General features: G+C 48.9%; 11 protein-coding genes across 11 annotated transcripts; 5 read left to right on the plus strand and 6 right to left on the minus strand.

Moving 5' to 3' along the window:
• Positions 1–248: 248 nt before the first annotated feature.
• Positions 249–2,062, minus strand: FPRO_03426 (uncharacterized protein; the record flags this gene model as incomplete). Its single annotated transcript, XM_031226363.1, has 7 exons — positions 249–394; positions 439–712; positions 759–815; positions 863–1,084; positions 1,132–1,349; positions 1,399–1,902; positions 1,954–2,062. 7 exons carry the CDS (start codon positions 2,060–2,062, stop codon positions 249–251), a joined length of 1,530 nt encoding a protein of 509 aa, XP_031076907.1.
• Positions 2,063–2,371: 309 nt separating this feature from the next.
• On the minus strand, positions 2,372–2,676 carry FPRO_03425 (uncharacterized protein; the record flags this gene model as incomplete). Its single annotated transcript, XM_031226364.1, has 2 exons — positions 2,372–2,435; positions 2,483–2,676. 2 exons carry the CDS (start codon positions 2,674–2,676, stop codon positions 2,372–2,374), a joined length of 258 nt encoding a protein of 85 aa, XP_031076908.1.
• Positions 2,677–7,305: 4,629 nt separating this feature from the next.
• On the plus strand, positions 7,306–8,925 carry FPRO_03424 (uncharacterized protein; the record flags this gene model as incomplete). The annotated part of the gene is made up of 3 exons (XM_031226365.1): positions 7,306–7,769; positions 7,819–8,677; positions 8,734–8,925. The coding sequence occupies 3 exons, from the start codon at positions 7,306–7,308 to the stop codon at positions 8,923–8,925; spliced, it is 1,515 nt and encodes a 504-aa protein (XP_031076909.1).
• A 649-nt stretch (positions 8,926–9,574) lies between these two features.
• On the minus strand, positions 9,575–11,086 carry FPRO_03423 (uncharacterized protein; the record flags this gene model as incomplete). The annotated part of the gene is made up of 1 exon (XM_031226366.1): positions 9,575–11,086. The coding sequence occupies one exon, from the start codon at positions 11,084–11,086 to the stop codon at positions 9,575–9,577; it is 1,512 nt and encodes a 503-aa protein (XP_031076910.1).
• A 1,268-nt stretch (positions 11,087–12,354) lies between these two features.
• FPRO_03422 (uncharacterized protein) lies at positions 12,355–14,345 on the plus strand (the record flags this gene model as incomplete). Its single annotated transcript, XM_031226367.1, has 3 exons — positions 12,355–12,783; positions 12,832–14,160; positions 14,214–14,345. 3 exons carry the CDS (start codon positions 12,355–12,357, stop codon positions 14,343–14,345), a joined length of 1,890 nt encoding a protein of 629 aa, XP_031076911.1.
• A 1,311-nt stretch (positions 14,346–15,656) lies between these two features.
• FPRO_03421 (uncharacterized protein) lies at positions 15,657–17,828 on the plus strand (the record flags this gene model as incomplete). The annotated part of the gene is made up of 1 exon (XM_031226368.1): positions 15,657–17,828. The coding sequence occupies one exon, from the start codon at positions 15,657–15,659 to the stop codon at positions 17,826–17,828; it is 2,172 nt and encodes a 723-aa protein (XP_031076912.1).
• Positions 17,829–18,324: 496 nt separating this feature from the next.
• On the plus strand, positions 18,325–18,875 carry FPRO_03420 (putative APG12-component of the autophagic system; the record flags this gene model as incomplete). Its single annotated transcript, XM_031226369.1, has 2 exons — positions 18,325–18,738; positions 18,813–18,875. 2 exons carry the CDS (start codon positions 18,325–18,327, stop codon positions 18,873–18,875), a joined length of 477 nt encoding a protein of 158 aa, XP_031076913.1.
• Positions 18,876–19,044: 169 nt separating this feature from the next.
• FPRO_03419 (putative ketopantoate hydroxymethyltransferase) lies at positions 19,045–20,106 on the minus strand (the record flags this gene model as incomplete). Its single annotated transcript, XM_031226370.1, has 2 exons — positions 19,045–19,656; positions 19,705–20,106. The coding sequence occupies 2 exons, from the start codon at positions 20,104–20,106 to the stop codon at positions 19,045–19,047; spliced, it is 1,014 nt and encodes a 337-aa protein (XP_031076914.1).
• Positions 20,107–21,655: 1,549 nt separating this feature from the next.
• Positions 21,656–21,790, minus strand: FPRO_03418 (uncharacterized protein; the record flags this gene model as incomplete). The annotated part of the gene is made up of 1 exon (XM_031226371.1): positions 21,656–21,790. The coding sequence occupies one exon, from the start codon at positions 21,788–21,790 to the stop codon at positions 21,656–21,658; it is 135 nt and encodes a 44-aa protein (XP_031076915.1).
• Positions 21,791–22,031: 241 nt separating this feature from the next.
• Positions 22,032–22,764, plus strand: FPRO_03417 (putative UBC8-E2 ubiquitin-conjugating enzyme; the record flags this gene model as incomplete). Its single annotated transcript, XM_031226374.1, has 5 exons — positions 22,032–22,040; positions 22,089–22,185; positions 22,234–22,348; positions 22,398–22,579; positions 22,628–22,764. The coding sequence occupies 5 exons, from the start codon at positions 22,032–22,034 to the stop codon at positions 22,762–22,764; spliced, it is 540 nt and encodes a 179-aa protein (XP_031076916.1).
• A 414-nt stretch (positions 22,765–23,178) lies between these two features.
• On the minus strand, positions 23,179–24,228 carry FPRO_03416 (uncharacterized protein; the record flags this gene model as incomplete). Its single annotated transcript, XM_031226375.1, has 1 exon — positions 23,179–24,228. The coding sequence occupies one exon, from the start codon at positions 24,226–24,228 to the stop codon at positions 23,179–23,181; it is 1,050 nt and encodes a 349-aa protein (XP_031076917.1).
• Between the last annotated feature and the right edge of the window lie 420 nt (positions 24,229–24,648).

A 24,648-nucleotide genomic window follows, 5' to 3' on the forward strand; every position in this document is an offset into this window, starting at 1 on the left:
CTCGGGATCCTTTTGATACCGCCTCTGTACTCCGTATGTTCCCATGCGTGATCTAGCTCGTATTCCAAATCCCGAATCCCGAGAGTTAAAAAGAAAAAAAGACATGATAAATGCGAGCCAAGTCTGAAAGTACCCATCCCGTTCATAATTCCATGTCTGCCCTCGTATCAAATGAATCCCAAAACAACCACTATACGTAGCCCAACCTTTTATTTCACCTTCACTTGAATGATGACGATAACGAAGCATCAAACGCTTTTGAGAATGTTCTCTCCCGAGAGGGAGGCGTTGAACGTGTCGTTGAAGGTTGAAGCAGGGGTTTCGACTATCGATGGAAAGCCGAAAGCATCTTTATAAGAATCTGCTTTTGACACAACCATGCCCATCAACTCGCCTGATACAATTAGCGAAAGTCTTTTGACAAGGTCAGAAACTTACCAAACCCGACGAGCCATATGTTTCTCACAAGGGAAGGTTGAAGACCATAAGATCCCATTGCAAGCGACAAAAATGGGCAAATAATGTATGGCCAAACTCCGGAAAGCCCGAAACTGCTTAATACAGAGCTTTTCAATCCACTGGCAGATGCAGCAGTTGCATCAAGTATGTCCAGGACCTGGCCGGTCTTTCGAAAGGCCTTGTCGAGGCGGGATTCATGGTTATCGTACTTGACCAGCAAGTCTTCGGCAAGTACTTCGAGTTTCCCCATACCCTTCAGCTGGTTAACAGAATACTCAAGGGTGGGAGCCGGTACTTACTTTTTCGATTTTGACCTGCTTCTCCAGGATATCTGCAGTCCGAGATTCCGTCATTTCCTTAAATGGTCAACCTTGACTTCCGAGTGATTCCTCAGCAGACTCACCACTTGATTTTGAAGAGAAGCAGACGACGAGACTGCCGCACCCATCACCGCCATAAGTATATCGACCTCGTTGTTTAACTGCTTTCTGCTTGTTTGGAGGGCAACCTCTTGTGATGACACGATGTCTGCAGTCTTCTCTTGAACTGAGCGAGTAAGAAGTTCTAAAAGATCGTGGAGCACTTTCGTTTCCCTGAGACCGTTTTCCACGACATCGCGCGAGTCCTGCCTGTGTCAGTAGTGTGCCTTAGAAAGAAATAATGGCTATGTACCTGAGCAGCGCGGCCCAAATCATCTCGCAGAATTTGACTAGCTCTTTCCATCTCTGTACGGAGATGTCGAACATGAGGCCCCATGTTTTGAACAGACTGGCTTGCGGCAGTATAGGCTCGATTGAGTGAATGGAATCGTTCCTCTATGTCTGCCTCAATATCGTGGGTGAGTTTCTCGAGAATTTTAGTGATTCTCTGATAAAGGAGGATGTTCTCGTCTTTTATGAACGGTCAGTGTGGCATCTCTTTGGTTGGGCGCTCACTAACCTTTCTGGTGATCTGCCCTTGCGGCATCGCAGAACCTCAACGCTTTGTGGCGATAGCTCACCCATGTATTCCAAGCCGAATCTGACTGAGCAAGGCCCTCGAGACACTCGTCAATCTCAACGGTCAAAACATGGAGTTGTGGGATAGGTGAAGCAGAAAGGGTAGCCAGGGTTGCCTCTCGAAACTTGGAGCAAGATACAGGAATTCTGAAACTGCCACGCTCCAAGTCGCAAATAGCAAGACTTGCTGCATAAGAATCCACAAAGTCGCGAGCAGCTCTCCCGCTATCAATATGGACCTTGGCGTCGTCTTGGCCATCCAGGAGGTGACAGTTGTTGACTAGCAGACGTGCAGCGATGCGATGGCAGAGAGGCTCAGACTCCAGGTCTTGAAGCTCTTGAAGTGCGGTAGTGTAAGCGTTGGATAGCCTCTTCTCCGAATGCTTGTTGAGCAGGGCGGTGTTATCGCTACTGCGTTGTGGGTGCTGGAGTGTAACCTGGTGACCTACTATGGTGATATTAGCATCAAAGCGCCAGCGCGATCTCTCGAACATACCATCCGCAGGTCGCGGCCTCCATGAGAAGCAGTGCGCCTCTGTCGCGAAGACCGTAAGAAATGTCACTCCCAAAAAGAAAAATAGCATCGCTTTAGAAGACATGTTCATAGCCAGCCAGAAGCATAAGAGACATAGGAGTGATAGAAGGAAGTGGGTTGGTTGGCGATAGGCTCAAGACGTTGTGGAGCGAAAAGGAAAGAAAAGACGAATTAAAAGAATTGCAGGAATTAAAAGAGCTAAGGTACCTAGTGGTAGAGAGTGGTCCAAATTTCGAAGTGAGGTTGGAAACTGGTTCGCTCCTCCTTCAAACGAACCGTTGCCTCACTCTCGAAAAGAGCACCTGCACCTCACTTTCCCACAACAGCGCACTTTTTTGCAAGGCCAAACGGCAGGTAAAGAAATATCTGTGTTGGTCTTCTAGTAGGTATTACCTACGCCTTCCATTAAAGTACCTAGGTAGGTAAGAGCCAACAATAGGTACCTAGGTACTAGGTAAGTCAAGTGAAAATTGTTGACTCCACACGCTACCTGATTTCGAGATCTGAACAATGGTGTTGAACCATGCCACCAGACCTTGAATGCCTGTTCTCCTCCGTGAACACAACCTGATCAAGATATAAAACAATAAGATAATCTAGCATCTCTGCTATATGCCGTGTTAACCCAGTAGAATCGATTCGTTGGATAGTTGTTAGAGATACTGTTCCACATCCTCCACACATGTTGGATGTATTGGGTGATCGTTCACTACGATGTGGTGATTTCGCGTTCGTCACATATATGTACAGTCTCCAACCTGACCAGACCACAACTTGATCTTGAGTGCATCTGGGCCGTTCAAGCTGAATTCTGTATCAATTCTTGGCCCCGGTGCTCTATACACCAAACTTTGTTGACTGCTATGCTGCTATGTTCGGCTTGAGTAGCTCAACGCTCAACCCTGAAACAGAAACAAGATATTGGCAGGGAGATTCAACGTCCAAGGCTTCTCATCATGCACCATCGGACTAGGCCCCTGATTTTCTTGTGTTATTCGGTCAAGGACAATATATTTCCTTTTTCATGTTGAAACTGCACCAAGAAAAGGATCCAAACGAAAGGCCCTACATATTCCTACATGAGAAAAGACGGTTATCTTGATCGCAGTAGTATATTGCGCCAGGGCGCAAGCGATCGGCCAGGAGAATCACCTTATTTTGTCCTCGGAGAAGCATTCGAGTTCAGTACACTATATTGATCCCATGATGATTGAGTCAACCCAGAAGGGGTAAATAACTTCAAATCTTTGGCCGATTGGTTGAAGATTCCCACAAAAGATCCGAGAGTTAATTCCGTTGGATCAATAACTCCAATGGTGAGGTCAAGGTCGATCGTATGGTTTTTTTCCGCCGCGGCCCCAACCAAGCAAGGGAGTCCAGACCTTGAAGTGACGACAATGGAGGAGCAGGAATCGAATCACAATGACTTTCTGTACGCTAGGTCATCTGCTATTTAGCCCAATCAATAAGGAAGGGGGCTAGGGGAGGAAAGAAAACACAGGACCCCAATCCTAAATGACAAAAAGACTTAGGTAACGTAACCCAAGTTTAGGATGACTTTTTGCTAAGTTTATTTTGACACCCAACAGTAAGGTCCGCTGTTTTCTTGCCCCCCGAGGGGAGGCCCTAAATTTGTCCCAACCCGTGCGCCTGGAGGTTGGAATTAACGTCATTCTGCGTGCCAGTCATGGCACATCGCGATCTCGATCAGTTCTGTGAAATGATTCAATTCGTTTCCAAGCCCTTCCCACAAAGGCCAATCCGAACCGCAAACCCGCCAGCAAACCCTTGCGCGTATCCTTGAAAGCTGTATCAGATCTGGATACACACAGGCTGCATGCGCCTACGGGCAGGGCGCTGTAGTTACTTGTCTTCTTTGTTATTAGTGCTCCTGTTTGACGATCGCTGATTTGTTCGCATTTTCTTACCCCCGGCGACCGTTGGCCGCTTTTAACGTCCCGCTCTCGAGGGAACTTCAGAACGAGAAGGCTTCAACTTCACGTCGACTCGATATCGCCCTCTCGTTCTCACCCAGCCGGCCGTGTGTGTGTGCTGTTATTAGACAGCCCCCGAGTGCCGTGCGAAGACTCCTACAGCCGAGCAGTTTAGAACTATCGGACGTATGGATTTGGATCAGGAAGATTATACGATTACGTTGGATACACAAGCAAGGTACCAGCCATTTGCGCATTGAAGAGCCTCGGGTGCATTGCTCATATAGATCAATAGCACTTACCAAGTCGCAGGTTATTGTGCAAAACACCTGGATAGATCTAGACCCTGACCAGAGCGTTATATTACACATACGCACGCAGTGGGACTAGGCCAGGCAACATGTGTATGCAGGTGGATCGGCAGTTTGCTTGTGGCCATATCGGGTTTCTGAATATTCGCTGGTGTCAGAGAGTATTTAATGGATGCAAAGGACCTTCGCATATTCACGACATCGTTTACGACGAAGAAATATGTCCGGACTGTTTACGAAAGGAAACTCTCCCAAAACCTTGGGAGCCAAAATAACGATATATGACTTGATGGGGAATGGTACATTGACAGAGGAGACACTTAAATTGCGGCATAACTATGGAGAGCATAAAGGACGACGGTAAATAAGCCACTGGGTTTGTTCGCAACACTTTCAAAGATACCGGAATGTGACCTCCAGTCAGTCAACAATTTGATTTGTTGTATTTCTTATCCTGCTATCAAGGCTGATAGTACTCTGGATCCTCAAGACCTGAAAATGTATACTTGCCATCAGCCTTGCAGACTTAAATTTCGATGATAGTCTGGTTTATTAAACAAGTACTCTCTTTCCAATTACAAAGCACAGATTTGGAGGAAACAACATGATTCATTTTTTAGTCAAGCTACACATTTTGTGGAAAAGCAGCGCATCATATCCTCTGTGAAGTGCAAAGACATACTGATCACAAGAGCTCCAGACATCCCATCTACAGGCCAACTTTCCGAATTTGAGGTAAGGCCATATGGTGGGCTCAGTGTTTTGACAAAAATAGACATATCAAGGACTTCAAAAAGGAAAACCCCATCTCCAAGGTCGTAGCTTGTAGCATTGGCCACTAATTGGATACCCTAAACCTAAAATCCGGTCAGGTACGGATGTTAAAAGCCGCCAGTTTGAAAGCAGCCAGACTATTAGGTTTGGAATGACGACATTGACAGCAGCACAGATACAGTTCATCGAACGGGTATCTCTTAGTTTGCTCGTGCGAACAACTTCATGTTGGCTTGTCCTTTGCGATGTTCATCATTTTCATGGACATCCTAGATAGGAAACTTGTGAGACCAACACAGAGGTTATCCATGAATGAGACAGGCAAGGATCATAAGATGCCCCCACCCACCAGTGAGCCTCCTGAGCTTCTTGAGTGGTCTGGGTGGAGAGCTAGAGCGTGCCAGCTGAGCCTAGAAGCCATCGCTTGCCACTAGCACGAGGCTGAAGGACTCGAGGGAGAAACCGTTGCCAAGACCCCCCAGCTCTCCGTAAGCCGCTTTTTAGTGGGTTATTGACTGTTAGTGAATGAGAGCGACAGCTGAGAAGCGGGAATCATGGGTTTCTCAATAAAGACAGTCTTGTCTGCCACGTGATTCATGAATCAGATCGCAGGTTGAAGCAGACAAACATAGGCCCGTTTCGGACCTAAAACAAACCGCTAACGAATAGAAACAAAATTTGAAGCTTTCTACATTCTCCGAGTCTCAATCAAGAACGAATGACAGCCAGCAATAATACCCGGCAGCCAATGGCAACAGTGACATCGGCTCAGCACGAGTCAGCCAATGGATGAGAGGCTTGGCCATCGTACAATTCCCCTCCTCAGCCTTGCTCATCATACGATGTCGTCCAATTTTTGCTACGCCAGCGGTCCAGGACTCCCGGGGGTCTTCAAGGGCCCCTGGAGTTGGAACCGCACAAGTTGGACCTTTTCGAGGCAGAAGTCACGCCATTACGGGCAACAAACATCACGACGTCGACCGGCAGTGGGAGAGAAATCTGCTCTTGCTCATACGCACCCCCGTCCCGCCAACTCGCTTGCAGAAGAGAGAGGGTAAGAGAAAAGAAAAATAGTTGAGAAGGAGATCCAATGCTAGGAGAATATCACCAGTCATAGCATGGGCTTTGTGAGAAAACCCCATCCCCCAACGCTGTCGTCCAGAACCAGTGAGTGACTCGATCGCAAGTCGAGTCAATCAGACCCCTAAAAAGAACCCAATCTTTTGACTGCGGCGAATACGACAACTCACAAGACCCCAATCCGGCCTTTTTTTCCCTCTTGATTACCCGTCCGACCTATCCAGCCAGCCAGTCCAAGACAGTCCAGTCTCCTCCCCAAGCAAGAAAGCAAGTCTCAAGGATTGACTCCCAGTCCTGTCCTGTCCTGTTCCCCGTCTAGTTAACTTGGGCCTGGGCTTTCCAATCCCAACCAACGAATTGGGAGCCGCATGAGTCCGCTCATCCTATCGACTGATACTCTGCTTCTCCGTAAAACCCTTCACTCCCTCGACCAACATCTGGCGACCGATCCATTTTGTTGTTTCTGTTTGCGCCCGATCTCATTTTGCGATAACTGAGCGGTTAATTCATTTCAACTTACTCAGAGCCCGCCTTCACATACATTGCTGCACTGTGGCTAGAAGCCATACCCGCCCATAAGCACATACCTTAAACCACAAGCTTCCGCCACGCTCTAGTCAAAGCTCGACCTCATCAAATCTACAGCCAAACCGACAACGAATCAATCTGCTCCTTGGCCCGTACGCCTTGATTGTCGCTTTCGCTATCGACCCATCTTACAGTGCTGTCACATATTGCAATTCACCTTTCCGCAGCTCTTCAACCCCATCATCCGCATTCTTATTCCTTTAAGCATCTGGATCTGGCCTCAATCTCAACAACACCCCACCTAGCCATCTTTACCGAGCTCATCTTATCCTCACTTCGCTGAATCTCAATCGATACAGTTCAACCTATTTCCGTGCCATCTCATCCCTTTCGCGAGGTTGTCATCATCAGCATCATCAATTCTTACCCTCCATCACGGCTGGACCCACTGTCATATGCTTTGACAGATCGACCCCTCAATTCCATTGCGACAGCTTTGTGATTGTCACACTTTATCGAGTGGCCTATTTGCTCTCCCAACCGCCTTTGAACCTAATTACACCCGTTTTCCAATCGAAGTAGCCATCGCCAATTGAGCTGGCTCAGACCTTGTACGGGCTGCTCACACGAGATCTCCCTTCCCGTACGACGAACACGGCCTCGCAGGCCGGGATGCCGTGTTAGCAATGGATCCTAATCTTCTTAACTTTTTTGCGGTGCCCAACAACCAGACGCTGAATCACGTGGATCAGAACAACGACACATCTCAACAGCAACATGAACCTTCGCCATGGAGACCAACAGGCTTAGAGGGTGACATGGGAGCATCTGGCAACCAGGGGGGACCATCCTTCGATTACCAGTCGACTGCAGCCTCTGATATGTCATTCACCCAGGCCCCGATGCCGTCACCATATACCAGCTCAAACAAGACCATACTACCTACTAGAGGACCCCCACGAGGCCATCAACAACGGAAGCGAGATGCCCATGAAAGGAAGCGCACAAAGGTTGATACCGATTCTGCGTTGGAATCTTTGGACTACTGGATCCGTTTCGACGACGAGGAAAATGAAAGGACAGGAAGTTATGAAATTGACTTTTCGAAGCGTTTCGACCCTATGAACAACAACACTAACACTCATTATCGGTATGTTTAAGCCATATATCCATAATCAGAAAACTGATCAACGACAAAGACCGGGTTACGGAGGAAGCTCAACAACACCAGGACTTGGCACTGGCATATATGCAACTGCTCCTCCATTTCAGGGTGCCGACTACTTCGACGACAATGCTTTAGACAATGCTCTATCTGATGACGAAGAAGAAGGACTTGACTCGATGAGTCTGGAGGAACATCTCTCAAAAATCGAGACCATGCCACCTCCAGAAGTGCCTCCTCGAGAAGGCCTGTACTCGACGCCGCTCAGTTGGGAAAAGCCAGAGCCGGGTCTACGCATAGAACCAGACTTTGGGTTAGGCAATACTGCAGCAGCCATGAACGCGGGGTTCGGGCAGACCATGTCGGGTATGGGCAATAATCAGGTTCTGAGCAACGATGAGCAGAGGCGACTTCTTGCTATCGCGATGAATACTGGTCGGACACCGGCCAGCTACATGCCCCCGAGTGGATTTGGTTTAGGATTTGGAGCTGGTCTTGGTACAGGACTCCCACCCGACTTCAATAGCAGCATCGACTCACTGTTGGGAACACCAACAGGGGACCGCAGCCAAAAACAAACGCCTACGCCAGCCAATAGCTCGAAGGCTCCATCGAGGAACCAGGACGTCAAGACGGAGGCATCGAGCGAGACAGGTTTGAGTTCTGCTAGACCAGGACTTTCACGCACCAACACCGCTACATCCGATATAAAGGGCAAAGATAAACTCAAACCAGGAGATCGAACAGCCCATAATGATATTGAGCGAAAGTATCGAACAAATCTTAAGGACAAGATCGCCGAGCTACGCGATGCTGTACCCGCCCTCCATTCGATACCGGAAGACGGAACTGAAGAGGGTGAAAACTCACAGCGAGCGCCCAAAGTGAGCAAGGTCAGTGGTGATTCCCATCAACATTAAATACGGACACGATGACTGACGTAATACAGGGCACTGTTTTAACAAAGGCGACCGAATATATTCAGTACTTAGAAAGGCGCAATAGGTCCATCATGAAGGAACATCAAGAGTTAGCCAGGCGTCTACAGGCATTTGAGCAGCTCCTCAGTGCCTCGGCTCGACAGCCATTCTTGATGCCGAACCACAGCCGGACACTCTTCGATCCAAGAGGTTTCTGCTAGAATAGACATGATTTTGTCCCAAGGACTCTTGGGATTGTGTATAAATATACCCCAGAGATGAATCGCGCAGCATACACTGCTCATCCTAATTATGCATCCTTCATTGGCCAGTCTCGATGCACAACCACAACTGAACGCGCTGTGCCTTGTTTGTCATATCATGCCGGATCCGGTTTGGGATTACTGCCATGATGATTAGGCGAGGCTGGGGTCTGTCTCCATAGCAGCTTGCGGAGACTCATTTTGTTACCGTGAGATATTACCCTGAATGTTGATGATTATTGTCACAACAAAGATCAGATCTTTACACGGAAATAGCTAAACAAAACCCAGATCTAATAAACAAAGATCAGCAGCGGGTTATGTATGTACGTATGATTTCTTGCATGCATTCAATTTCACCTGCAGCGGTTGTGGCTTGACCCATTCATGATCCTAGTCATGAACCACGCGCGGTTTTCTTTTGTTTTCCAGATTGAGCTGCAACAACATCATTTGTACTCCGTAGGCCTAGCAACAAAATTTCGAGTGGGTCGTGAAGAGTAACACAACGACCGTCACAGTCGTATTGATCCTATTTACTGTACATTTTAATTCAGACGTCTAGGTCCAGGTCTATATCAGTATGTCACAGGTTGAGTAATACATGTCATGATCGCAGCGCCTCGATATCGTCAATCTCTTTGACGGCCTCAGTGGACAGAATGTACGGCGAGTCGTCGTCTACGCATACGCTGTCCTCGATTCGGACGCCCATACCCCGGAAGGCGGCCGGCCATCGGTCATCATGGGGGACATAAACACCCGGCTCTATGGTAACGCAGTGACCCTTGCGAAGAGTCTCGCGACGGCTGTAGCCAGGGCAGTCATGCACGTCAAGGCCGATGTAGTGACCAACGTGGTGGGGAAACAGCTGGTCAATGTTGGCCATGTTGACGTTGAACCCGATGCCGCGCAGTTGGTCAACAAGACCCCGCGCGGTAACGTTGTGAATGTCCTCTAGTGAGAGTTTGGAGGATTCCCTGCAGAGTGACAGACTAGATCGCTGCACATTGAGGACGGCCTGGTATAGGTCGCGCTGAGCAGGGGTAAAGCGGCCGGAAGCTGGCCAAGTGCGGGATATGTCGGTGATGTAGGTGCCATACTCGCCACCGGCGTCAATGAGGATGAATTCGTCCTCTTTGAACGTGCTGTTATTAACCGTGTAGTGAATGCAGTTTGCGCGCTCACCGCCAGCTACGACGGGGATATATGCCGGGCCTTCGCAGCCATTGACGGCGAATTGGTAGTCAAGGAACCAATGCAAGTCCTTCTCACGTTTCCATGGTCGGCGCATTGCATCTGTGATGACACGACCTGAAATTTGACCAGCAATACGCATGTTAGCAACTTCTGCTTCACTCTTGACCACCCGAAGCTTGTTCATGACGGAGTAGAGCGGTGTTCGGGATGGTCGAGATTCTCGCCCTGAGATCAGTCCCCAAAGCCAAGTAGCTGTCGAAGCAACACTACCTTTTGAAGGTGGTGAGTCTGCATATATGAGTTTGGCAGATTTGAGGATCTTGGGGAGCAATTGCTCTGCCTCGTTTATCGTATACGCTTCATCGGCATTGAAGATATCTCTCGCAGCATCCACACCATTGCGATAACCATTCCATTGCTCCTCACGGGCATTTTTGGGCTTGACAAACATACGGAATATGTAGTCACCATACTCAGGACCAGTCTTTTCAATCACCGCGATGGCATTTTCTTCCATCCATCCTGTAAGGTATAGAAAGTTGGACTCTTGTCGATATTGGTGGAAGACAGCACCAGACTTGTACTGGAGAGATGCAGCATGCAGAACGGCAATACTGCCCTCTGTCATCGACTGTGCGAGGAGAGCTCGGCGATCAGCATATTCTTGCGCCGTGATCCCTTGTGTGATTTCGTTTGGTTTTAGGATATGAGGATGTGTTTCGTAGACTGGCTGTCCGAATCGGAGGTCGGCGGCGGAGACAACGGCATACGCCCGGCGGCTGGCCGGTGCATCCAACGGTAGAGCTCGGCATATTGTCGTCCTTGTCGGAGTAGATATTGTTGATATGCTCCTGACCGACCGAGCTCGGAGGGGCAGACGATGCTCCAAGCTCCGTAACGGAGCTCGAGGGAGCTTCATCTTGAGGATCAACGATGATCTGAGATTGAGTTTAAGCGGTTGACCTTTGTTAGCGGAACTTGGAGCTCTTACATCAATTGAACCCCTCGTACAAGGCCAATTTGCGCCAGAGACCTCAAAGATCTCGGTGATGACGCCAGATCAAAATTATGACAAGGATGGGCCGAGGCTAACTTTAGTTGCGAGACAGCGGAAAAGTGTGAGGCTCAAGACGAGATTGGATAGTGGATGTGTTTCAATGCGGGAGACGCACCAGGGTCAGTCAGAATGATGTCTTTTCTATGCATAGACTATGTAAGCTAATTATGCAATTACCTTTTCATTCCTCTTGTGCGTTATAGACTCCGTTAATTGAAAAACAAACACAATTAAACGTCCATGTCTTGACTCTTTGTTATTGTTTCCTCTCATGTCTCGCGTGAATCCCCCGTCTCCGGTACGAGGCTGAAGTTTTGTTGTCTGGTCTCTTCTCTCCCAATTTCCCGTTTCTGGCTGTAGTGCCTCTGGTTGCTGGGTGGCTTTTAGGCGACTGGCCCGTGCGAAGAGGTGTTTTTCTCGCAGTGGACGTCCAGCAGGCCACAGAAGGCCTTCACTGGAGGTACAGGGCCCCCGGCGGCCCCTCCCAGAAGGCCCTGCTAGTCGCCGAACTGGCCCAGGAGCGGTATAGTGCTGTTGTGCCAAGCGCGACTCTTAACAACACGGCCTGCTTTGCTTTGCTTTGGTGTGCTCAGTCATCAAAATTCGATGGAGTCTGTCCCTCACTTGGCTCGTTTCCCTCCATCCAAAGCACCAAGCCTAGGGAAAGGTTCAGTACCTACCAAAACAACATAACGGCCGATTTGTTGCTCGCTCATCATTTGACTGCGTCTGCTGTTGGCTTCTTTTCCTTTTACATCTTTGCCATCTCCGCGAGCTCTCATAAGTCGTTAGCATCTATTACCTCTCTTTGTTGCCTCGCATTGTCTCTGTCTAGTCGCTTTGACGTGTCAGGCTCCGCGTCGCGTGCTGTCACAAGTCTCATCCTCCCAGCCCCTCCACTACTAACCGTACCGTCCTCGCTACTACCACTACCCGTCCGTCTGCCACCACGATCGACCACCACCAATAACAGCTCAAATCTCGTCACGTCATCCTTGACGTTCGCTCCCGACTTTTGTCGTTCTGCTTAAACGCCCTCTGGTCTGCTCTGGTCTCTCCTCTCCAGAGCAGTTCACGGGCTTTATATGGCAACGATATCTTTGTCACCAACGCCTGGTCCCATATCGGCCATGTCTTCGAGACGGGGTCCGTTAACGAACAACCCCAATGTTGCCAATTCGCCTCTGAGAGGTGCTTCCGCTCTGGCTGGATATGCTAAGCAGAAGCGTTCATATGCTACCGTTCAGCGTGAAGAAACCTATGGCCAGCCGCCGCCTCTAAAGAAGCAGGTACTCGATAATGGCGTGCAGCGTCCGGTTCGATCACCAACCCGGTCTACCAGGACTCAGGTTCTGGTTCAACGCGGCGCTACGCGTCCTTCTACCAAGGAAAGAACCTCAAGGGCTGCCCCGACAAATGTCTCCCGTGAGGCCGACACCGAGAAGGAGGCATGGAAGAAGCATCACCGTGCCAAGTTTCCTAAAATGGTCTTCTATTTCGAGAGTATACCCGATGATGTTCGTGCTAGACTAACAAAGAGGGTCAACTATCTTGGTGCTGTATGTTAATCTCGAAAGTTTTGATGGGCCCCACTGACCTTGCTTCAGAGACAAGAACCCTTCTTCTCCATTGACGTTACCCACGTCGTCACGACTCGAACAATCCCACCTGAAAGACAAGAGGCGCACCAAGAACAGAACCAAGGACACCATGGGGAGCACAACGAGTCCGAAGAACAGCCTCAGACCATTAATCCATCGTTACTAAACCGTAATACTGAAGCTCGAAGAAAGCTACTGTCCGAGTTCCGCAATGCACCTTCAAGGTCTCAACAGCTTGATGATCCTTTGAAGCGAACCCGAGGATCAAAGAACAATGACGTGCTGTACAAAGCTCGTGAGATGGGCAAGAAGATTTGGACACTGGAGAAGTTCCAAAACATGCTTGCAGTCTTGCTTGAGGCTGAGACAAGCCACAGCACGTACGGTTCAAGATCAACAGCTACTCGTGGTAATTACGGTGCTTCAAGGGAGCCCAACCTGCTTCAGCTGTTGCACAATGAACGTCTAAACGGACCATCTGACCGCGATCCTTCTGCCGTTCATCGTGAATTATGCTATTTCAAGGGACCTCACATTTATGTATGGGATATGGACGAGAAGAACAAGCCCATCATGGTTCGAGAGTACCCTAAGGTTGCTAATAAGGCAGATGGTGAATGGCCTCAGTTCCGAAGTGTAGGCAACGGTCGATGCCCATTTGTGGAGGACCACGATGTGCCTGAAAAGGATCATCGAAGACAACGAGAGCAGGAAAAGGCACGCCTTGCCAAGCGTGAGGAAGCTGCCCCTGTTCTCAAGCCCCCTCAGGTCCCAATGCCTAAGCCGGTGACAGGAAAGCGAACCATTGCTGAGATGGAGGATGGTCAGAGCAGAGCCCGTGCTGCGACACCGACTGATATCTTCAACCCCGCCAGGGCGACAATGTCGAAAGCAGTGGATGCCCGACCCCAGAACGCCTTTACAAGCCGTGCTGCTGCTGGCCGGCTTTTTGCCGGCGAGCCTGTGGCATCTGGAGTGCAGCCTTCTAACATCACCTCAGCCATTCGATCGCAGATGGTCTCTTCGACATCTGGTATCAATGGAGCGAAGGCTGGAACCAGTAAAGAGGTTCACGGCCTGCAGCGCAAGGTGTTGCAGAAGGCTGCCCCTGCTTCCTTTGACATGAGCTCGCGCCGTCTTGCCGAGGTTTCAATGGATGTTGCATCTAGCAGATCAACAACGATGGGCCGACACACTTCGCGACCTGCTGAGATGCAAGAAGAGGATACTCAAAAGACTGAGCGGAGGACACAGTCGCAGCCTCTTAAGAGCAAGCGGGACCTCAAGCCTGGCTATTGCGAGAACTGTCAGGACAAGTTCCGCGATTTTGACGAGGTGTGTAATTCCTTTTTCCCCAGGATATGCTTGTAAAAATCTAACTCTTCTAGCACATTCTATCTCGCAAACACCGGAAGTTTGCTGAAAACGACGAAAACTGGACTGAGCTTGATTCTCTCCTGTCACAAATCAAGAGGATGCCTAAGCACGCATCCGGTTCCGACGAGGAGGAAGTCTGGTAACGACCATTCATAAAATAATACGACATAAATCTTTTCAACATCGCATCATCATCATCATCTCAGGCCTTGTCATGGTCCGCAGCTCATGGACTATGTTACTGGCATCCCACGAAACAAACTTTCTATGAAGTCCATTTTGCGCATTTCGGTTCAAATTCCCACAGCACGCAGTGTATAAACATCAAAGATACCTCATGAGTTTGGTTAGCCTTGCGCTTAATGGCGGCATTACCGGACAGTTTTTCGGTTCAGGATGTCCGCGTCTTCTTTACTATCGCTTTCTCCTTTTACCTTATAAGCATGAACTGCATGCGACGGCGCAGAGCGGCATGGTTTTTGGCACAGTATCCCACGGTCTAGTCGGCCATTTCATTTGTTCTGATTGGACTGCATACATGGTAACTGATTTTTGGGGCGTTTCGTCGCGGTCCATTTCGAGAGGCATGGTTAGGACAAACGGCTGAGATGGGTTTGATGAAGGGTTGTACAAAGAGGAACCAGGGCAAGGCATTGGAGCGGAAGAATTATATCGCAAAAAGCAACAGCGACTGCTTTACGACGATGACCAGAAAGGTCTGATGTAGATATGTGTTTAGGACATGTATATGTACCTACATGTTATGTAACATGAATACTTGAACAAAGTACGGTCTTTGTGGCATGATGCACAGTGAAGGTGAGCTGCTTCAGCATAAATGTAAGTGAACCATTGGTTATTTCTGTCAGAGACAAGTGTCTTGCATGAGTTCTATCTCCTACCTATGTGGCGTTTTCAGCCTGCAGTAGTTGATTGGCAGACGCACGTTATGGAACTTTACGTATGTGTTTCTTTTGTCTCTCACCGATTTTCGGCTGAGACCACATTGAGTTTCCTCTTCTTTTCAATTCTCGTTGCTACAAGCGCAAAACTCTCTAGTGTAAGCCCACGAGGACCTCTATCACATGTTGAAGTTGGACCTGCCAAGCTTGGACAAGTCTGGACTGTGTGATACTCGGGCTCAGTTACCTAAAATCTTTGACTCCAAGGCCGCAATCGGTGCATCTCAAGTGAGAAAAGAAATCAAAAAGAGGAATTCGAGGTGAGAAATCCAAGGCCATTGGACTTAACTGGTCTTCTGACTCGAATAGGTGCTGGACGTCGCCGCTTGCTTGAGTGATTCACTCTCACTGACAACATCAGAGCTGGGAGAAACCTTGACTACGAGGCGAAATATCTTACCAGAAAAGCTTTGTGCGAACATTGAACCTTCACTCTTACTCGCTGCCAACACTCCTCAAGCTTTGTTTGCACCAACTCCAGCATATCTCATCATGAACCTCAAAACCTCGGCTCATGCCAACTCAACGCTGGATATTTGGAAACGACTACGAGACTTGAAGAACGGCAAAGAGAGGATTATTCTAGATGGGAACAATCTCGACATTGCTTCGCTTATCGCAGTCGCTCGTCATGATATCAAGCCTGAGATCAGCAAAGACGAGGAGCTCGCGCGCCGCATCGCTCTAAGTGTTGACGCACTAGCTGAGTACTTGTCACACAAATACGTAGTATATGGTGTCAATACAGGATTTGGAGGAAGTGCAGATGTTCGAACTGACCAATGGTTGGAGAACCAAATCGGCTCTCTCCAACATACACAGAGCGCCATCATCACTTCTACCGACAAGAATCCTGGGATCAACTCTGAAAGAGAGACTTCTCACGTCATGCCCCCTGAATGGGTTCGAGGAGCTATCCTTACTCGGGCGAACCAGAACATGCGTGGACAAAGTGCTGTTCGGCTGGAAGTATTGGAGAGGTTGATCAAACTGCTTCACCACGATATTACCCCTATGGTTCCTATTCGAGGTACTATTTCAGCGTCTGGAGATCTCATGCCTTTATCTTACATCGCTGGGGCGGTCACTGGAAACCCTGATGTTTTCGTTCAAGTGGGCAGAGGGTCTTCAGCCAAGGTGATGCCTTCAGATGAAGCTCTACGGACTGGCGGTCTCTCACCAAGTGGTCTTGGGCCGAAAGAAGCTCTCGGTCTTATCAATGGAACTGCTCCATCTGTATCTGTTGCCAGCCTGGTCCTCCATGACGCCCAACAGCTGGCTGTGCTTGCTCAGGTATTGACAGCATTCGCATCCGAGGCCATGGGTGGCAACGTTGAGTGGACAACTCCTTTTATCCATGCCGTACGACCGCACCCTGGCCAGATTGAGGCTGCTGCAAACATAAGAAGCTTTCTGAAAGGTTCGGGATTCGTCGTCGGACTAAACGAACGCAAGAGAACTGGTGAAGGCCTTTGGCAAGATCGATATTCTACTCGCACAAGTCCCCAATGGATTGGTCCTTATCTAGAGGACTTACTTCTGGCTCAGAGACAGATCTCCGTGGAATTAAATTCGACATCCGACAACCCCTTAATTGACGCATCAGAGAAGGATGGAAAAGTGGCTGGCGATGTGTATTCAGGAGGGAACTTCCAGGCTGTTGTTGTGACTTCCGCCATGGACAAGACACGACTTGCTCTTCAGATGATTGGACGCATGCTCTTCTCTCAGGTCAGCGAGATGATCAACCCCTCGACCAACAATGGCCTTGAAGCCAATCTCAATATTAGCGACAAGGAGAATTTCACCATGAAGGGCATCGATGTAAACATGTCGGCATACATGTCCGAGTTAGCTGCCCTCGCTCACCCGGTCTCGTCTCACGTCACGTCGGCTGAGATGCATAACCAGAGCATCAATTCACTTGCTCTGCTTTCAGCTCGACGAACCATGGAGGCTGCTGATCTTGTTGCTCATATGTGTGCTTGTCACATTTATGTTTCATGCCAAGCAGTCGAGCTTCGGGCTACACATCGGCTTTTCCTGGACACACTCCGCGAAAAAGTACTTCTCAACAAAACGGAGGATGGACCTTTCCACGCTTTTGGCCTCGGTGATGCCGCTATCGAGAGAATCAGTGAGGCTGTTTTCGCTGTCGTCGAACGGGAGTGGTTTGACCACAATATCGGTTGCTGGAAAGATCGTATTGTACCCACCGTCGATGCTGTAATGGCACCCGTTACGCAATTCCTGACTTCCGAGAAGATCGATTGTCCGATATCCAGTCTTGCAGTGTTCCGTGGCCAGTTCCACAAAGCGATCGTAGACACAGCTTCCTCCATATTCTATCCTAACATGGCACTACGCTCTGTCGACGTGGCTACCAAACTAGGCGATGGAACCGCTCCATTATATACTTGGGTTCGATCCAAGTTGGAAGTCCCGACACAATGTGGTCTAGATGATGATCCTCTATACAACGTACACAAAGGCCTTCCAACTGAGGGTAAGAAGACTATTGGTAGCTGGGTGAGCAAGGTTTATGAGAGCGTCAGGGGTAACATGATGGATGCTATCATGGGGAGCATCGAGACTGAACGTTCAGCACCCCGGACAGTTGAGGAGTATGAGAAGCTTTGTCAGGATCTGAGACAGATTGAATAGGGGACCACCAAAAAGAAAACTGAATTCAAGAGGACCATTAGGTACAAGGAAAACTCCGCTCCGGAATGGCTGACTGAAAAGATGTAACATAGCGGCTTCGGATGTACGTAGCTTAGACAATACACTCTCAGCTCATCATTGCTAATCTAATGTGGTATACGATGGAATTAAAACCGAACAGAGTTTGTATCTTGTTTGTAAGAACAAACAAAATAGAAAGAAAAGAGAGAGAGATTGTGTTTGTGTCAGGGTAATGAAGCACCCGCAGCGTTTGATTGAGGTGTCATGATGAGGCTTAACTACATGCCAGTATCATGCACAGTGCTTTAAAAGCAACACTGTGCTGTCATAAGCAACCTCCACTTACATTAGGCGACAGTTTCACAACTGAGTTACTTACAAACGGCTGCATACCTTGACTTTCAACACCAACAAATTTCAACATTCACGCACCGAGTCGAGAATTCCCCACTGTCAGAGGGATAAATTCTTCAAAATGTCAGACAACCCACCACCAGAATGGGTGCCCTCGCCATCTGCATCACCCTCCAACGCCTCACCTATGCCCCTCGCCGATAATGAAGAAGCAGGCAGCGGCGCTGCGTCTCCAAACTTACCACTTACTATGTCCGCCTCAGTGGTGCTGGCAGATCTACCACGGGATGCGAGCGCCGCACTTGCGACTGCTGGAACCTTCAAGGCAGACAAGGTTGTGGTGCGGTTTAAACCTGTGGGGTCCGCTCCGTCGTTGGCGCAAGACGTGTGCAAGATCAGTGCGACGAGACGTTTTGAAGAGGTTGTGAGATATCTCAGAAAGAAGTTGAGGTGCAAAGAGACAGACAGTGTCTTCTTGTACGTCAACAGTGCCTTTGCGCCGTCTTTGGACGAGGTTGTAGGCAACCTACATCAGGTGAGTCTTGTAGCCTATCCCAAGGCCTATGATGGATTACCAGGCTGTGAAGTTACGGAAACTGATATATCTAGTGCTTCAAAAACGCCCAGGGTCAACTTGTAGTGGCCTACTCACTGACGCCTGCTTTTGGATGATGCTAACAAGGCTGAATTCTTCTATCTGGATATACAAAAGGCTATGACTTCTACTCAACCCAAACTCCGAGCTATGCGACCTCTATGATTGCGCTACGACACACGAATTCGACAAGCTTGCCTCTCCAAAACCTCATGCAGCTACTTCTGGGGTATCATCGCCTCATCTCTAAGAATCCTTCACCGCCTTAGTAAAGCTCTCAAACTCCTCCGCCGAAATGGGGTATGTGTGCTCAGGAGCAGGGTATTGGCGCGACTTGACTTCATCCCGATACGCCTCGATGGCCCTCAAGCTCTCACCCCAGACATCACCGTATTTCTTGACAAACTTGGGAAGGAATCGACCAGGAGGGAAATTTCCAATCATATCGACTTGTACCAGAACTTGGCCCGAGGTACCGTTGCCGGCGCCAATACCGATAGTGGGAACGGAGAGCTTTTCAGTGATGAGCGCGGCCACCTCGGCAGGAACTGCCTCAACAACCATGGCGAAGCAACCAGCTTCCTGAAGAGCAAGGGCGTCTTCAAGAATGCTCATTGCACCACTACTTGTCTTGCCCTGGACACGGAAGCCACCAAGTGCATTTTGTCGTTGAGGGGTCAAACCAATGTGGCCAAGGACAGGAATGCCAGCGGTGGTAATCTTCTTGATAGTAGGGGCCGTCTCCTTGCCACCTTCAAGCTTGACACCTTGGACGCGGCCTTCCTTGATGAAACGGATAGCAGTAGCAAGAGCCTGGTCAGGACTAATCTCATACGTGCCCATGGGTAGATCTCCAACCTACTGGGATTAGTTTATTACTTGCATATGAAAAGACAGGGGTCTTACAGTGAAAGCCGACTTTGTCGCCCTCGCAACAGACCGACAATGTAAAAGCATCTCTTCCAAGATAATCTCACTCGTATCCTCCATACCAAGTGCTACCATGGCGAGACTGTCTCCCACAAGGATGATGTCCATACCAGCATGGTCAGCGACATGACCACTGGGAAAGTCATGAGCTGTCATGACTGTGATGGGATCACCCTTGCGGTGCATGGAACGAAGAGTTCCGACAGTGACCTTTTTACGTTGAACGGCCGGAGGTGCACCCATGGGAGAGTGAGAGCTGTACCGGGTTTGCGCCGCACCTCCGATGATGAGGGGCCGAACGGCTCGGCCGAGGGTCCGGGATGCCGGCCGAGTGGATGGGACGGACACCCGGGATAGGAGAGAGGCACATGACCTCATGGTAGGATTGATAAGAGATGACATGAGGAAGGGCAGGAGATAGGAGTAAAGGGAAGTGCTAGTGGAGTGGGTTGAGGTGAAGATAAGGTGTCGCGTGCTTTGTCGAGTTGGGAGTGACAGAAACTTGAGGTACTTGCAGGCAGATCTCAGACCGACAGAGACAGTGGCTCAAGAAGTCTATGGTGATCCTTTTTGAAAGGGGAAAAATTATGAAAGAAGTATCTTGACTAATGCTGTTTCGTTTATGACAGTTAGAATTGCGATCCAGTGAGAAAGTCGGGGAAAGCAAAGGTTTTATTCATGTCTGAACCATGATGAACCCTACGTTGTATATTTGAGTATCTTGGTGTTTTTTCTCAGCACCCCTGGTCTGCGCCCCACGCAGTAACTTTTTGGGGTTCTGGAAGTGAAATTTAATTTAGGCTAGTCCTTTCAGGGCATGCGAATGGCCGAATGACCGAAGATCCGTTGATGTTGAGCCGCCATTTCATTACATGTATATCCTGGGCTACTGAATTATACCCCGAATTATACTGGAATACAATTACTAACTCCAAATACTGATGCCACGCAAAGTTGCAAAAAGTCCTCGAATGTATTCGGAAGCCGAGGTTGTTACTGAATGTGCCGAGATGGAGGTGTAGTGGGGGAAGTGTAACGGCTTTGGTTGAGGCTGCCTGGGTACTTGTACCGAGGATTTGGAAATGGAGGGGGTCTCATGAAGTTGTGATGAAAGTATCTAGATCCGAATACGCATGCGAGAACCGAGGGACATGGCATCCACAATAAGTAATAGCCCGGCAAGTATCTGTATCTGTATGTATATCTTGTCATATAGGTAATGTTTTCCTAACCGCAGCGACTTTATATGCAGCCGCTTTATGATTATTCCTAGGTTACCGCCGCGATAATGGTTCCGGCTGGTCTTACAACTCTATTTGGCTTGTGTCGCTACGTATATGCATCGAGATGTAGGTGTTCATTTGCTGATGCTGATCTACCATCGCAATTCGCTTTATCACGGATATACTCACTTAAATATGAACTAGGTAACCCCAATTAACAATATCCAAGGTTTATGAACACAAGTACTTGTGAAAGGTCAGAGAAACTGACTGTCAAACAGAGACTTGGCATCTGATAATTGCACACAAGAAATAAGCTCGAAGCTCAACTCAGAATGTGTCACCTTTATTGGCATTGAGTCCTCTAAAACCTGATTCAAAGAAAAAGGATGACTCAAGTGAGCTGCATTGTTTCAGTCTAGATTCGTTGTTTCATGCTGCATCATGCTCGTGACGTGCTACGTCGATCTCCCCATTGCGGCAGCTTAGTGCCTTATCGATAACACTAACACCCTGAGGGAGCAGCCGGCACCTGCCGTGTTGCGTTTGCAGCGGCTTATCACGCTCGTACACATCATATCCTCGTGACTTGGCACCCCCGGGAAGGACATTACCTTGCGCTTGCTTGACTCAACTTCATCTTCGCCTGCCTCTAGTAATACTTTAGCTACTCCCAACCAACATCTTTTCAACTGCAGACTGTTTCACATACACACACAACCTTCAATTCTTCTGCCTCTTCTTAACGTCTTCATCGAGTATCGCCTATCGTGCCGGCCCCGGAGCTCTTTGGATACCTTCATAACCCCACATTCGAAAACAACATCAACCGCCATCATGAGTAGCCCACGCCGCAGAATCGAGACTGATGTGAGTACTACCGTCTTTCCAAACGGCGATGGGAATGTGGCTAACACTAATCGTCAAAAAGGTCATGAAGTGCGTTGTCGTCTCTCTGCCTTCTCGCTTGTTGTATTGCTAACATGATTACAGGATGTATGGAACTCAAAATAAGCTACCGTTTCTATGATGACACTGACACCCATAGGCTTATGAGTGACTACGAAGTTACACTTGTCAATGACAACAGTAAGACTTTGCTCTAAAACCAATGTTGACTTTGCTAACATGAACCAGTGTAAGCTTTCAATTCCACTTTCACCGACTCCGATCTATTTCCTGACCGATCCTCTTAGGCAAGAGTTCTTTGTTCGCTTCAAAGGACCAGCTGAGAGTATGTTTACCGAACTACACCGTCCGAACGATAACTGACATTACGAAGCTCCATTTGAGGGCGGAATGTGGAAAGTTCATGTCGAGCTTCCCGACACCTACCCTTACAAGTCTCCCAGCATTGGCTTTGTCAACCGTATCTTTCACCCTAACATCGACGAGCTGTACGAAACCCATACCTCTGTCTGATTTGAACTATGGCTAATGGTTCAGGTCCGGTTCGGTCTGTCTCGATGTTATCAACCAGACTTGGTCGCCCATGTTCGATATGATCAACATTTTTGAGGTTTTCCTTCCTCAACTCCTGCGGTACCCCAACCCTACCGACCCCCTCAACGGCGAGGCAGCGGCCTTATTGATTCGAGAACCAAAGAGTTATGATGCCAAGGTCAAAGGTGCGTGCGCATGGGTCCTTGAATCAGACATAATACTCATGACAGCAGAATACGTCCAGAAATATGCCTCTAAGGATGCAGCAGACGAAGCCGGAGCCGAAAGTGAAGACGACGACGAACTCTCCTCAGTGGCCAGTTTCGGAGATGACGATGAAGAGCCTGCGGGACAGATGGACGATGTATAAGCCCTTCTACGAGCGCATTAACTTGGGCGAGCGTTTCGATTCACATATGGCGTCATGGGACCGAGGCACGGATTTAGGACTATCATTGGACGGAGTTGCAGTAACCTCGCGCAGGCTTGGACTCGGATCGAATTTGTTTATTGGCATTAGTTTGACATGTTGCACACAAGGCTTCGCTTGTGCTCATCGGAGGGCAGTTGAACGAAACAGCCGCAACTGGATGCCATAATTGCTGGTGATGGGCCTGGACGTCAGGACCTCGAAGGTCGTTTGGACATGATGGTTGTCCTTTCGTTCTCTGCCAACGATGCACAGCAGAAGGACAGGACTTTGAATATTGAATCAATAAATTGGGCTGAGCCCGGGTATCATATCTATAATTATTCTAAAGAGCCAGCGCCAATAGTAAAATGCTTAATCTGAGTCGTAGTCAACCAGGCCTGCTGGCGAAGCGGGCACCTGCGCCTTGGGTGGTGGCTCCAAGCTCCGCGACTCCTCTTCTTGTGGTGATCTCTTCCGCTTCACGCCTGGCAGTCTGGCCGGTCCTTTCGTCCCATGTCGTTTATCGATTCGTTTATCGATCAGGAAAGGATCCTTGGAAGCCCGAGTGTTGCCCATAAGTTCCGACACCAACGCGTCTTTACGTTTTGAAGCCTGCTTGTCAGCCTTTAACTTGCTTACACCTTTCGGGTCCAATGTTGTCTTGCTCCCTTCGGATTGAAATAAGGGTTTAGACAATGCCCGATCTCTTCCATCATCAACCACAGGCCCAAAGTCGACAAGAGCCGCACGGCGAGCATCTTCCTCTGTCCCGGGAACAATGTCTATGCCAAGACTCATGCGATCTTGAAGAGCCTCGGTAGCCGCAGCGTTGCGCTCTCGCTCTTTGCGCCCTGCTCTAAATGCCTTCCGTAGCTTCTGATTCTGCGTATATGGATCATCCCAATGTTTCGCAGACGCCTCCATGAGATCGTCTATCCGTAGTGTCGCACGCTTCAGCTGCTCCCTATCCTCAATAGTCTTTTCCAAACTAGAGAATGCATTCTTTCTTAACGCCTCCCTCTCCTGATCCGTCATGATCACCGCGTCTCCTTCGCGCTGTACATCTTCCCCTGTATCCCGTTTCGCACCGCCCTCCGTGACAACATACGCCGTGTTCTTGGGATCCGTGCGAATCTCAATCTCGCCTCCGCAATCCGCATGACGAAACTTGAAACTCCAAATCGGCGTTGAGAAATAGCTCCCCACACGGCGCTTCGCTGCGTTGAAGCGAACGCCTTGGCCGATTATCGTGGGCTTGGGACAGGTGTTGCACCAGACGGCGTAGGGAAGCTCGAAGCGGACGGTGAGGGAGCCGGGTTTCGAGGCGCGTGCGCCAAGGGGGTGCTTGTTGTGAAGACGGTTGCCGGATGTGGTGCCTTCTACGTCTGGCGGAACGTAGCGGCCCATGTTGAAGCCCTGCATTTTGGCGGTGGTTTTGAGGCTCGTGGCCTTTGGCTGGTGGAGGGAGGAAGATTTGATGCTGAAAGAGATGGATAATGGAGGGGTGATGTTATAGTGGTAGGTACGTCACCTTTCAGTGGGGGTTGTGTTTTGGTGTAAGTCCAGTGGTGTCACGTATCACTAGAGGTAGGTTGTCTGTCAAAAGTTCTAACTTGAGTGAAAACGGAAGAAAGAGTCCAATATTGAGGGATACAGAAAGGCTGTGCTCAAATAGAGATACATTTTTGAAGCCTTGAGCATGGTTCAAAGACTAAATATTGTCTAAGTGTACTATAAGTGTGAATCTTGTTAATAGAAGTCAATGATAAATCTTCAAACACCTATAGCATCTTATAGAATGCCAGAAGAATAAAGTTACATATTTGGTACGTAAAGAACGCC

Source organism: Fusarium proliferatum (assembly GCF_900067095.1).
Source record: "Fusarium proliferatum ET1 genome assembly, contig: FPRO_scaffold002, whole genome shotgun sequence".
NCBI classification, from domain to species: domain Eukaryota; kingdom Fungi; phylum Ascomycota; class Sordariomycetes; order Hypocreales; family Nectriaceae; genus Fusarium; species Fusarium proliferatum.